This window comes from Onychostoma macrolepis, chromosome 25 (assembly GCF_012432095.1).
Source record: "Onychostoma macrolepis isolate SWU-2019 chromosome 25, ASM1243209v1, whole genome shotgun sequence".
Classification (NCBI taxonomy): domain Eukaryota; kingdom Metazoa; phylum Chordata; class Actinopteri; order Cypriniformes; family Cyprinidae; genus Onychostoma; species Onychostoma macrolepis.
In genome coordinates this window covers 22,312,377-22,324,691 of record NC_081179.1, presented here as the reverse complement: position 1 = coordinate 22,324,691, position 12,315 = coordinate 22,312,377, and the positions used below count along the sequence as shown (strand labels likewise).

General features: G+C 37.6%; 1 protein-coding gene across 8 annotated transcripts in view; it reads right to left on the bottom strand.

Annotated features, from left to right (window-relative positions):
- Positions 1 to 4,349, bottom strand: part of cpne8 (copine VIII) — a 51,980-nt gene extending 47,631 nt beyond the window's left edge. For 7 of the 8 annotated variants that reach the window (XR_009269333.1, XR_009269334.1, XR_009269335.1 and 4 more), the window contains exon 1: positions 4,157 to 4,349. Coding sequence is in view for 3 of the 8 variants with exons in the window: in XM_058767124.1 (XP_058623107.1) it covers positions 4,157 to 4,263 (107 nt within the window). In the remaining 5 variants the exon portion in view is untranslated. The remainder of the gene's footprint in view (positions 1 to 4,156) is intronic. The other variant, XM_058767128.1, reaches the window with a different exon arrangement.
- Positions 4,350 to 12,315: the final 7,966 nt, after the last annotated feature.

Below are 12,315 nucleotides of genomic sequence, written 5' to 3'. Positions count from 1 at the left end.
TACAGTATAATGGATATATAACTCTACCTGGATATATAACCCATAACATATTGGCCAAAATGCATACATATCCAAATAACCTATGCCCCCAAATTAATATATAACCAATAATAACTGCAAATAAAAACATAAGACAATAGTTATAATTAGGGGTGTCAACGTTAACGCGTTAACGCATGCGATTAATCAAAAAAATGTAATGCGTTAATATTTTTTTAGCACAAATTAATCGTTTGATAAGGTTTGACCCCAACTTCTTCTAGTCATCGCAGCGCGGAAGGTTATCTATCATTGTGTGATGAGGGTACAGCACCAGTGTTACCAGGGTAACGGCACACGTGGGCTATTTTGAAAATACAGTCGCGGGAAAAATTACAGAGCCGTGAGTTGCGTTTTTTTGGGCTACTTTTATAATGTACTGTGGCCACCCAAAGTGTATATAGACAAATAAGAATTAAAATAGATCCTTTTACTAATGTGTATTATACTTGGAATGTATCCCTGGTAACTTAAGAACGGAGAAGCGGTTGTAAAAAGGAACTTTTTTGTAAGCCGAACCTCTTTCACCTAATATATTTATTTTAAGTATATTTACTGTACAAAAAGTAGTCAGATTATATTAACCAAAAACGTGTAAAGTAATGGATTACATTACTAACTACAGTATGCTGGCACAGATATATGGATATTACATATATATACTTTTTTTTTTTTTTTGTTTGTTTGTTTGTTTGTTTGTTTTGTTTATATCGACGGGTGAGAACCAGAAATGCGTAAGTGACTTTTTTGGTGAAATGGAGATATATATATATATATATATATATTATATATATATCTTAATGAGCTCTTTCTACTGGCAAAAGTAGCCTACTATCATCCATGAGTGTACAAATTTTTATTATAAACAACTGAAATCAGTACACAAAGTCAGATCAAACTATGGTAAAATTTTTGTTTTGGCTCTCCTGTAAAGTTGGTGAAATGTCACTTACGCCTTTCTCGTTCTCACCCCTCGATATGTACTATATGATACAGTGTGCTCTATGCATCTTCCAGGTTATACTCGAGGACTAAACACGAATTTCTCCTCCCTATGCCGTAGATCAGTGTGCCACCTGAAAAAGTCAGAGCCATTACAGCGCAGAGGTAGCTAGAGTACAGGAAACGCTCCAGAATGAGAATCCTCATTAAACATTTACACGGCCGTTCCCCACGAAACAGCACATTCCCATTAGAAATCCCAGCACAGCGGAACCCTCCGCCCACATCCACAAACAAGCCCACCGACACTCCCTGTCCTCTTCTGATTTTAATTCATCTTTATCCCTGCTCCTCTTCCAAACTCTTTCCGTATTCATATTTAGATCATGCTGCTGAAACACAGAGGAATAATTCATGAGGAATGTAATTAAAGCATGAAGTGTGATAAAGTTTAGTGGCACTAATGAGGACGTGTCCTCCGGGGGGCTTAAATACGGAAAGTCCGAGTCAAAACTCTCAAAACTGTCTGAAGATCACAGCAAATAGTGCCATCAAGACCGACATTATAACAGTACTGAAAAAAGATGAAATCAATATTGATTCTAAATTGCACATTTCATCATATCTGCTAAGGAGGACTGAAGAAAGCGGTGGCTTTTAAATATGTTTAATAAAGTAAACACTCGATATATGATATGATATCATTCTGTGTTTGCAGGGTAAAAAGGATTTCAGAGATGTGTTGCGTTAGGGCAGCAAAAAAGTTAGATTAAAAAAAAATACAGAAAAATAACGAATCATAAGAAATATTATGTAAATGGGATTTTTTTTTTCTCTCTTCACAAAATTAATAAACCATAAAAAATACAGTAAGTATGTTTTAGGCATTAGAGGATGGGATTTTTCTGCCTCCTTTTTAACAGAAAAAAACAATTTAAACTACTTTTTTACTAATTGTTTTATTATTATTTTTTACTTTTAAGTATGTAGTGTATGTATATTGATTTTCAAAAAATTATAAAGCAAACAAAATGTACTACTTTTTAAAAAAAAATTCCACGTGTTTCTTCTTGTTACCAGGTTTTTACAGTAGCATTTATCTACTATTTAACATTTTTCATGTTTATTTATTGAGTTTGAATTAGACACACAGTATTCATATCCTGCCTAATTCATTCTTAATGAAATGAAATGTTTTCAACTCTAAAATGGTTTACAGCTGATTGCATTTATGATTTTGACTGACAGATGAAGTCAACCTGTCGTTTTTAAAGACCAGAGAAAGCATTCTTCTTCTGCGGTGTGTATTGACACGACCTCCGACACGGAGGGTCCCGCTTCAATATGCTCAGACGAAACGGTCAATCAGTCGATACAAGTGCTCTCTGCCGCTGGACTGTCAAAAGCTTCACGGCAGAATCCAGAAATAGCTTTTTTTTTCAGCTTATTAAGGCCTAACTCAGCTGTTAGTATTTTATGCACATCTGGATGCTGAAACTGCATTGTTTATTCCAATTTAAAGATTAATAATAAAAATAGCTTTCAGGTAATTGAGTGTGGTAAATTGTTCTAGGATGTAAAACATCACATTTCATGTTGTTGGTCATTTCAAAACAAGAAAGTAAAAATGCGACAGTAAAAACTGTTTAATGTAAGTAAAAACAATACATTTTGTATGTACTGTACTGAAATTAATTTTATTGTTAAAATGATGGTCTTAATAAGAATTTATTAAGAATAATAAAACAATTCTGTACAGTGCTGTAAAAAACTGGCATCCTATAACAAATAAATTATGAATTACCCTAATATGTATGGCAAAATAATACAAATGGTCCACAAAATGGTCATATTGAAATGCAAATAAATAAATGGTGTTTTTCTGGAAAGTGCAGCATGTTTTAACAGTAAATTTTAGCACCGATTGCATTATTATTTTGTTTCAATATAAATTATGATATGCCTTATACTTTCTGTTGAAAATATATAATTTAACAATACATATCTTTTCATTGAAAAAAAAAAAGTTCAAATATGTTTTAATAAGTAGCTATAAAAAGTATAATGTCTGAAATATCACTACTGTATTTTACAGGAAATCTGTCAAACACAGCTGGGCAACCTTTAAAGAGATGTATTTAAAAATTCAAGAAATGTAAGCAAATCAGCACTTGATAAAAGTCATGCATGACTAATAATAAATCTTTAGGAGCAGAAATAGAGTTCTGAGTGTGATTTTTATGCAGCAGACGAACCTGTCCCCTCTGAAAATAACACACATGATCAGCTCATATATTCTCTCTCAGCACTCATCTCAGGTGTGAATAGAGATGCCTTTTAATAATGAACAATGAATAGACTGAATTACTCTAGGAGTTTTTACATATCAATGCGTGTCCATTGTGAGCGTTGAACAAAGCATCTGATTTAAATTCTGAGGTCAAAAGGAAGTTAAAGAGATACACTCCAGGACTCTCAAGACATCAGTGCTTCATGGATGCAACTATTATGCAATACTGAAGAACTGTCTGACGGAATGCATCATAAATCTACTATGCATTCTATAACATATGGATGGAATCCTTTTTGTAGACTATTATGCATTCAAAATCCGTACAATACACCTTGGCCAGCTGCATGTTATTGTAGCTAAATAATAACCACGTCGTAACTAGTCAAAAATACACTGTAATGCAGAAAAAGATGCATAATATATGAATAACTCCCGATTTCGAGTGTCCTCTGTTTTCATGTATTTTGATGCAGCATACACTCATATGAATACAATCATAATGAAAAATCAGAAGTTCTAACCTTTATAGTGCATTATATGCTATATGTATACAGGCTTAGTGAAACGTGATAACATTTCTGAACGATTAATCTATAGCCTATTATAAATCACTCAAAGGATGACTGACGCATATAAGATTCCTATTCATATCAGCACGAGATGATTATTTTGCAATCAAACGCTGCAAAATGTATAAATCAAACACTAATAATGCACTTTAGAAACGCAGAGCCTTGCAAGAAACACAAGCAAGAACGGGCATAAAAAGTAATTCAAAACGCAATGCATTATGAAAAATGCTGATACAGCCCTCAGATTATCATTGCGTTTGAACCTGCACGCGCTGAGTGTTTGGCATCATCACAGAAGAGCGTCACTCACCTGCACGACACGGTGATCTCAACTTTCGTGGCGGGAATCACCGCCGCGAGCGGCTCGAAATCCGCGAGACTCGCCATGTTCACCAAGCCGCTCATCACTGTGGACATGCTGCCGCCGTCGGAGGAGCGCTGCCGCGGACAGACACCGCGAGCATCCCTCGCTCCGTGGATCTGGAGCTGTGTGTGTGTGTGTGTGTGTGTGTAAGGGAGTCACAACGCTTCACGCACGACGTCACAGGCGCGCGAGCAATCCAGAATTCCTGCGCGTCAGTGAGCGCCGAGGTGCGTGACAGCAAGACGCGTGAACCCTCCATACAAGCGTGTTTGCATGTACTTACTATTATAATAAACACCTTAATCCTCCTAACCCTAACCATATAGTAAGTATATAGTTAATTAATATTACTCAGTACTTAAATGCAGTGTTGGGCTAGTTACTCAAAGAATGTAATATATTACTCATTACTAGTTACTCCTTTCAAAAGTAATATTGTTACTTTACTTATTACTTTCTGGCAACAGTAATTAGTTACACTACTAGTTACATTACTTTTCCTTCACGCCCCGAAGTTGTAACTGTGTAGCCTATCTTCCAGATAAAATTCTTCTAGAATGTTACTAACAACATATTTCTGTCTCATCATTTGACCAAAATCCACATCGGATCGCAGTCACAAGTTCTCACAAACACTCAATATTGATTGATAGTGACATTCAAGTAGAAGTGTTGCATTCATCTCATTAATTGTCATGTGTAGCTTGAAGTAATTTTTCCGTTACCCATATGCCATTAAATTTCGTTATGCATTTTATCAAATCACATGAGTTTGTAAAAAACTGTTAAATTTTCCAAAATTATTTTTAATTATATTAATATAATGTACCACATGCTGATCAGAGGGATGCAACGCCAGAGTAAAGTAAAGTCACAACTTACACAACAGATCTTTTTTCCTGACAAAATCAATATAATGCAATATTTCTATCTGCTGAATGTAAGCTTTTCCATATTCCAAGCTCGCTTGCTGCACCGGAGACATCACATGCATGTGCGCGTCGTGCAAATTATGAAAATAAATCTAGGAATTAGATGATTGTTAGATTTGAAATCAGCGGGGTTGAGGCATAAAAAGTAACTATGTAACTAAGCTGTTTTACGGAAAGCAACTGTAATATTATTACTGAAATCTTATTAATAATTAGTTACACTACTAGTTACTGCAAAAAGTAATATTATTACAGTAACTAAATTACTAGTAACTAGTTACTGCCCAACGCTGCTTAAATGTAGCTAGTTATAATTACACTGTAAAAAGGACACCTCAAAATAAAGTATAACCCGTGTTTGTATTGTACAACCCGAGTTCCGGAAATGTTGGGACGTTTTTTTAAAAAACTAATAAACAATAGAACATAGAGAACATAGCAAATGTTTAAACAGAGAAACTTTAAACTTTCATACACTAAATGAGCTAATTTCAAATTTGATGCCTGCTACAGGTCTCAAAAAAGTTGGCATGGGGGCAACAAAGGGCTGAAAAAGTAATACATTTTGAAAAGATTCAGCTGGAAGAACATCTAGCAACTAATTAAGTTAATTGGCATCAGGTCTGTAACATGATTAACTATAAAAGGGATATCTTAGAGAGGCAGAGTCTCTCCAGAAGTAAAGATGGGCAGAGGCTCTCCAATATGTGAAAAAGTGCATAAAAAGATTGTGAAATACTTTAAAAACAACACTCCTCAATGTCAAATTGCAAAGGATTTGCAAATCTCATCATCTACAGTGCATAACATCATCAAAAGATTCAGAGAAACTGGAGAAATCTCTGCATAAGGGACAAGGCCGAAGACCTTTGTTGGATGCCTGTGGTCTTCAGGCCCTCAGACGACACTGCATTACTCATCGGCATAATTCTGTCATTGATATTACTAAATGGGCCCAGGAATACTTCCAGAAAAAGGAAGCCATATGTGAACATGGTCCAGAAGCGCCGTCGTGTCCTGTGGGCCAAGGCTCATTTAAAATGGACTGTTTCAAAGTGGAAAAGTGTTCTATGGTCAGACGAGTCCAAATTTTACATTCTTGTTGGAAATCACAGACGCCGTGTCCTCCTGGCTAAAGAGGAGGGAGACCTTCCAGCATGTTATCAGTGTTCAATTCAAAAGCCAGCATCTCTGATGGTATGGGGGTGCATAAGTGCATACGGTATGGGCAGCTTGCATTTTTTGGAAGGCACCATGAATGCTGAAAGGTATATAAAGGTTTTAGAGCAACATATGCTCCCTTCCAGACGACGTGTATTTCAGCAGGACAATGCAAAACCACATACTGCAGCTATTACAACAGCATGGCTTCGTAGTAGAAGCAGTCCAGATCTTTCACCTATAGAGAACATTTGGCGCATCATTAAATGAAAAATACGTCAAAGACGACCACAAACTCTTCAGCAGATGGAAACCTACAGTGGGTACGGAAAGTATTCAGACCCCCTTAAATTTTTCACTCTTTGTTATATTGCAGCCATTTGCTAAAATCATTTAAGTTCTTTTTTTTCCCTCATTAATGTACACACAGCACCCCATATTGACAGAAAAACACAGAATTGTTGACATTTTTGCAGATTTATTAAAAAAGAAAAACTGAAATATCACATGGTCCTAAGTATTCAGACCCTTTGCTCAGTATTTAGTAGAAGCACTCTTTTGGTCTAATACAGCCATGAGTCTTTTTGGGAAAGATGCAACAAGTTTTCACACCTGGATTTGGGGATCCTCTGCCATTCCTCCTTGCAGATCCTCTCCAGTTCTGTCAGGTTGGATGGTAAACGTTGGTGGACAGCCATTTTTAGGTCTCTCCAGAGATGCTCAATTGGGTTTAAGTCAGGGCTCTGGCTGGGCCATTCAAGAACAGTCACGGAGTTGTTGTGAAGCCACTCCTTCATTATTTTAGCTGTGTGCTTAGGGTCATTGTCTTGTTGGAAGGTAAACCTTCAGCCCAGTCTGAGGTCCTGAGCGCTCTGGAGAAGGTTTTCGTCCAGGATATCCCTGTACTTGGCCGCATTCATCTTTCCCTCGATTGCAACCAGTCGTCCTGTCCCTGCAGCTGAAAAACACCCCCACAGCATGATGCTGCCACCACCATGCTTCACTGTTGGGACTGTATTGGACAGGTGATGAGCAGTGCCTGGTTTTCTCCACACATACCGCTTAGAATTAAGGCCAAAAAGTTCTATCTTGGTCTCATCAGACCAGAGAATCTTATTCAGGTGTTTTTTTAGCAAACTCCATGCGGGCTTTCATGTGTCTCAAGGATGATCAGAAGAAATGGACAGCACCTGAGTTAAATATATGAGTGTCACAATACTTAGGACCATGTGATATTTCAGTTTTTCTTTTTTAATAAATCTGCAAAAATGTCAATATGGGGTTCTGTGTGTACATTAATGAGGGAAAAAAATGAACTTAAATGATTTTAGCAAATGGCTGCAATATAACAAAGAGTGAAAAATTTAAGGGGGTCTGAATACCTTCCGTACCCACTGTATATCAGGCAATAATGGGATCAAATTCCAACACCAAAACTCCAGAAACTCATAACCTCAATGCCCAGACGTCTTCAAACTGTTTTGAAAAGAAGAGGAGATGCTACACCATGGTAAACATGCCCCCGGCACAACTATTTTGAGACCTGTAGCAGGCATCAAATTTGAAATGAGCTCATTTTGTGCATAAAATTGGCTCATGTGATTTGAAATTCTTTTAGTTTTCATTTTATTAAAATTTAAAAAAACGTCCCAACATTTCTGGAATTTGGGCTGTAAGTGTGAACTCACAGAATGCTTAGAACGTTGTGTGCTGTGTTCACACAAATCTTCATATATCAGTTTCTTTTATGTTATGTATCTGTGTTATGTATCTATATTGGGCTAAATATAATCTATATCCAGAACTGTATGAGTACGTTGGTCATGTCTACTTTAATAATGTTAAAAATATCTTAACACATTATTACTAGTTTGACACATTTAATTTGTTCACTAACACTGTCCAGCAGAGTCATATTCCTGCATCAAAGAGGATTCAGTTCAGGTCTGTTCTGTGATAAAATTCTCATCACAGTGTCATTTCCACCAAATGTCAGATTCTGTATTGTGTTTGATAGCCTATCATTTTGTGATGGAAATGAAGGCAATGGAAAAGACATTTTAAAACAGCATACTGCTTTGTATTGTTTAGCTAGAATGATATTGTAATTAACGTTTGAAAACACTGATATGAATCACATTACATTTGACATAATAAATATAAAAATGGTTCATGCTGCATTCCTCGTTTATGATAGTTTTAAACATTTAGGCCTATATAATTCATATTTTAATGACATTTCATAGTTTTAGAAACAGCCTTTTAAGTGTCACACCATTCAAGCTTCAATTTTGACAAATGATGCAAAAGGTTTGGTTACACTTTATTTTAAGGTGTCCTTGTTACAGTGTAATTATACATTTAAGTGCTGAGTAATATTAATTGACTACATGTTAGGATAAGGGTTCAGTTTAGGGTTACTTGCATGTATTTATGCATCATTTATTGTTATTATAATAGTCAAGTCAAGTCAAGTCACCTTTATTTATATAGCGCTTTTAACAATACAGATTGTGTCAAAGCAACTTTCCAATATCAGAATAGGAAAATAGTGTCAATAATTTAAAATGACAAGATTAAACACTCAATTTTCAGTTAAAGGCATTTCATTATTGAATTCAGTGATGTCATTGCCCAGCTCAGTTCAGTTTAAATAGTATCTGTGCAATCATGTAGACGATATCGCTGGAAAATAAGCGTCCACAACTGAGCAAGCCAGAGGCGACAGCGGCAAGGAACCAAAACTCCATCGGTGACAGAATGGAGAAAAAAACCTTGGGAGAAACCAGGCTCAGTCGGGGGTCAGTTCTCCTCTGACCAGACGAAACAGCAGTTCAATTCCAACTGCAGCAAAGTCAGATTTAATAGATAGTCAGATATAATAGTACGTACATGTAACGTGTAACAAGGACACCTTAAAATAAAATGATGACGTGTTGCCAAAAGTTTTACTGTATGGAAAAGAGCAGTTTGGACTGCTAAACATCTTTTTTTTTCTTCCTTCTTTCTTTCTTTTTTTCACATTTCACAGAAGAAATGAAGTGTGAGTGAGTAGCCACTGTTGTACTTTTTTTTTTTTTTTACAAAGTTTTATTTTAAAGTACATTTATATTATTATGTTTCAATTTTAATTATTTGATATTGAATTTAGAGTTAATATATTTTAAATACCAAACTGCATCTTTATCATTAAAAATGTGTAATTACAATATATTTAAATACATGGCATACAGGTTTCAATAGAAAATACATAATAGTATATTTTAGTTTACTGTAAATGCTTGTCAATACATTAAGCAGTAACACACACACATATATATATATATATATATATTATTTTAAACGTGTTTCTTCACCCACCAGTACCTTTTAAAGAATCCCCCATAAATCTATATCTGTTTTTTTTCCAGAAACAGAAAAATATGCCATACAGCTGGTGCATACGTGTAAAACAAGCATGCGAAGAGTCCGAGAAACCTCATATATCACTTCACTCATCACTATCATATCGCTAACTCCTTTGAAGTAACGGTGCTTCACATAACATTATCTAGAGAAACAAGTGTTAAATCCGCTGTGATGTTTGTACTGGCTACTGTATACAGGTGTTGTGTCTTGTGTGTTGTTCCCCACATGCCCATATTTAGTCCTTCCTGTTTCCTGTCCTCGTTTTGTTTGATTATCAGTTGATTAGTTTCCAGGTGTGTCTTGTCATCCCCTCATTATGTTCAGTATTTATAGAGTGTTCTGCCCTGTGTATCCTGGCCGGTATTGAATTGTCTTTACCCCGCTCTACATGTGTGTTCCTGGCTTTCTTGTCAAATAAAGACTGTGAATGTGAATATCCCACATCTCAGCGCTCCTTCGTCTCCTCGTTCACGCACTGTAGCAGCCGAACCATGACAGAATATCGGACCTTAACCGAAAGTGAGCGGCTCCTTTTTTCCCCCATTTTGTTTCCATTTGTTTTTGAAAGTTACACCCTAGCCAGTCAAGCCTGCCGGCAGCGGCTCTCTCCAGCCCGCCGGCCACTCCAAAGTCTAGTTCGCAGGCCGCCGCTCACTCAAGCCCACCATCCGCGGGGAAGCCAAGCCCACCTGTCTATGAAGTCAAGTCTATCAGCCGCCGTCCGCAGGGAAATCCAGGCTGCCATTCGCGGCTCATTCAAGCCCGCCGTCCACAGGGAAATCAAAGCCGCCATACAGATTTTATTAAAGAATTATCTGATTTTCTATCAGAGTTAGTGCTGGCTGCAGATAAAGTCTTAATTGTTGATGATTTTAATATCCACATTGATAATAAAAAAGATGCATTAAGATCAGTATTCAGAGACATTCTGAACTCTATTGGGGTTAGACAACACGTGTCAGGACCTACTCATTGTCGAAATCATACTCTAGATTTAATACTGTCACATGGAATTGATGTTATTGGTGTTGAAATTCTGCAGCAAAGTGATATCTCAGATCATTATCTAGTCTTGTATAAACTCTATATAGCTAAAACTATAAATTCTACTCCTTGTTACAAGTATGGTAGAACCATCACTTCTACCACAAAAGACTGCTTCGTAAGTAATCTTCCTGATTTCTCAATTCTTCAGCATATCCAACAGCGCAGAAAAACTTGATGATGTAACAGAAACTATGGACTCTCTCTTTTCTAGCACCTTAGATATGGTTGCTCCTTTATGCGTAAGGAAGATTAAGGAAAACAGTCCAACACCGTGGTATAATGAGCACACTCGCGCCCTAAAGAGAGCAGCCCGGAAAATGGAGTCCAGCTGGAGGAAAACAAAACTAGAGGTATTTGGTATTGCTTGGCGGGAAAGTACCCTATCCTACAGAAAAGCATTAAAAACTGCTAGATCTGATTACTTTCCGTGTCTTTTAGAAGAAAACAAACATAACCCCAGGTATTTATTCAATACAGTGGCTAAATTAACAAGAAATAAAGCATCAGCAGGTTTTGACATTTCCCAACAGCACAGCAGTTATGACTTTATGAACTATTTTACTTCCAAGATCGATACTATAGATACACATCAGATGCACTATAGATCCCCTGAGGAACAATTCCACTCATTCTCTACTGTGGGAGAGGAAGAATTGTATAAACTTGTTAAATCATCTAAACCAACAACATGTATGTTAGACCCTATTCCATCTAAACTACTAAAAGAGGTGCTTCCAGAAGTCATATATCGTCTTTTGGCTATTATTAATTCGTCATTGTCATCAGGATATGTCCCCAAAACCTTCAAATTGGCTGTTATTAAGCCTCTCATTAAAAAAACACAACTTGACCCCTGTTACGGTGCACACAGCAGGGAGTAACGAGGAACACGGAGACGAGGATAAACTTCAAAATAACAGTCTTTAATGAGGACATCAGGACAGGGCAGGACAAGGCAAGGCTGAGACAGACAGGAACACCGGGGAATAACGAGTAGACCAGACAAACACTAACTAAACAGGCAGGAACTAAATACACATGACAATCACTGATAATTACTGAAACACGGCTGGACAAGACTTAACTAATAATCACACACGTAACAAGGACAGGAACAAGACCAAATATGGAAACAAGAGGCGGGAACACATGACAGACACGACAGAGCATGTAACAGTACTCCCCCCTCCCAAAAGGCGCGACCCGCGACGTAACAGTTCCACCAGGGAGGGGGGAGGGGGGGTGGGCACTCTGGAGGCCCCTCAGGACAAACATGGACAGGACACCAGGACGGGGACCTCCAGAGCGGAACAGACAGACGGAGACCATGGCAGGGCTGGGAGCTCAGGCGGCCGTGGCAGATGGTCTGCGTGGCCGTGGCCTCGGTCCCCTCAGCCCGGCCACTCCACACAGAACTCTACTACCCCCCCCCCCCCCCAAAATTTCCTTGGGGAATCCAGGGGGTATCAGGAGCCCTCCAGGGCTTAACAGACAGGACACTGGCCAGACACACAGACAGGACAGGATAACCCTCCAGGGCTAGACAGACAGGAACAG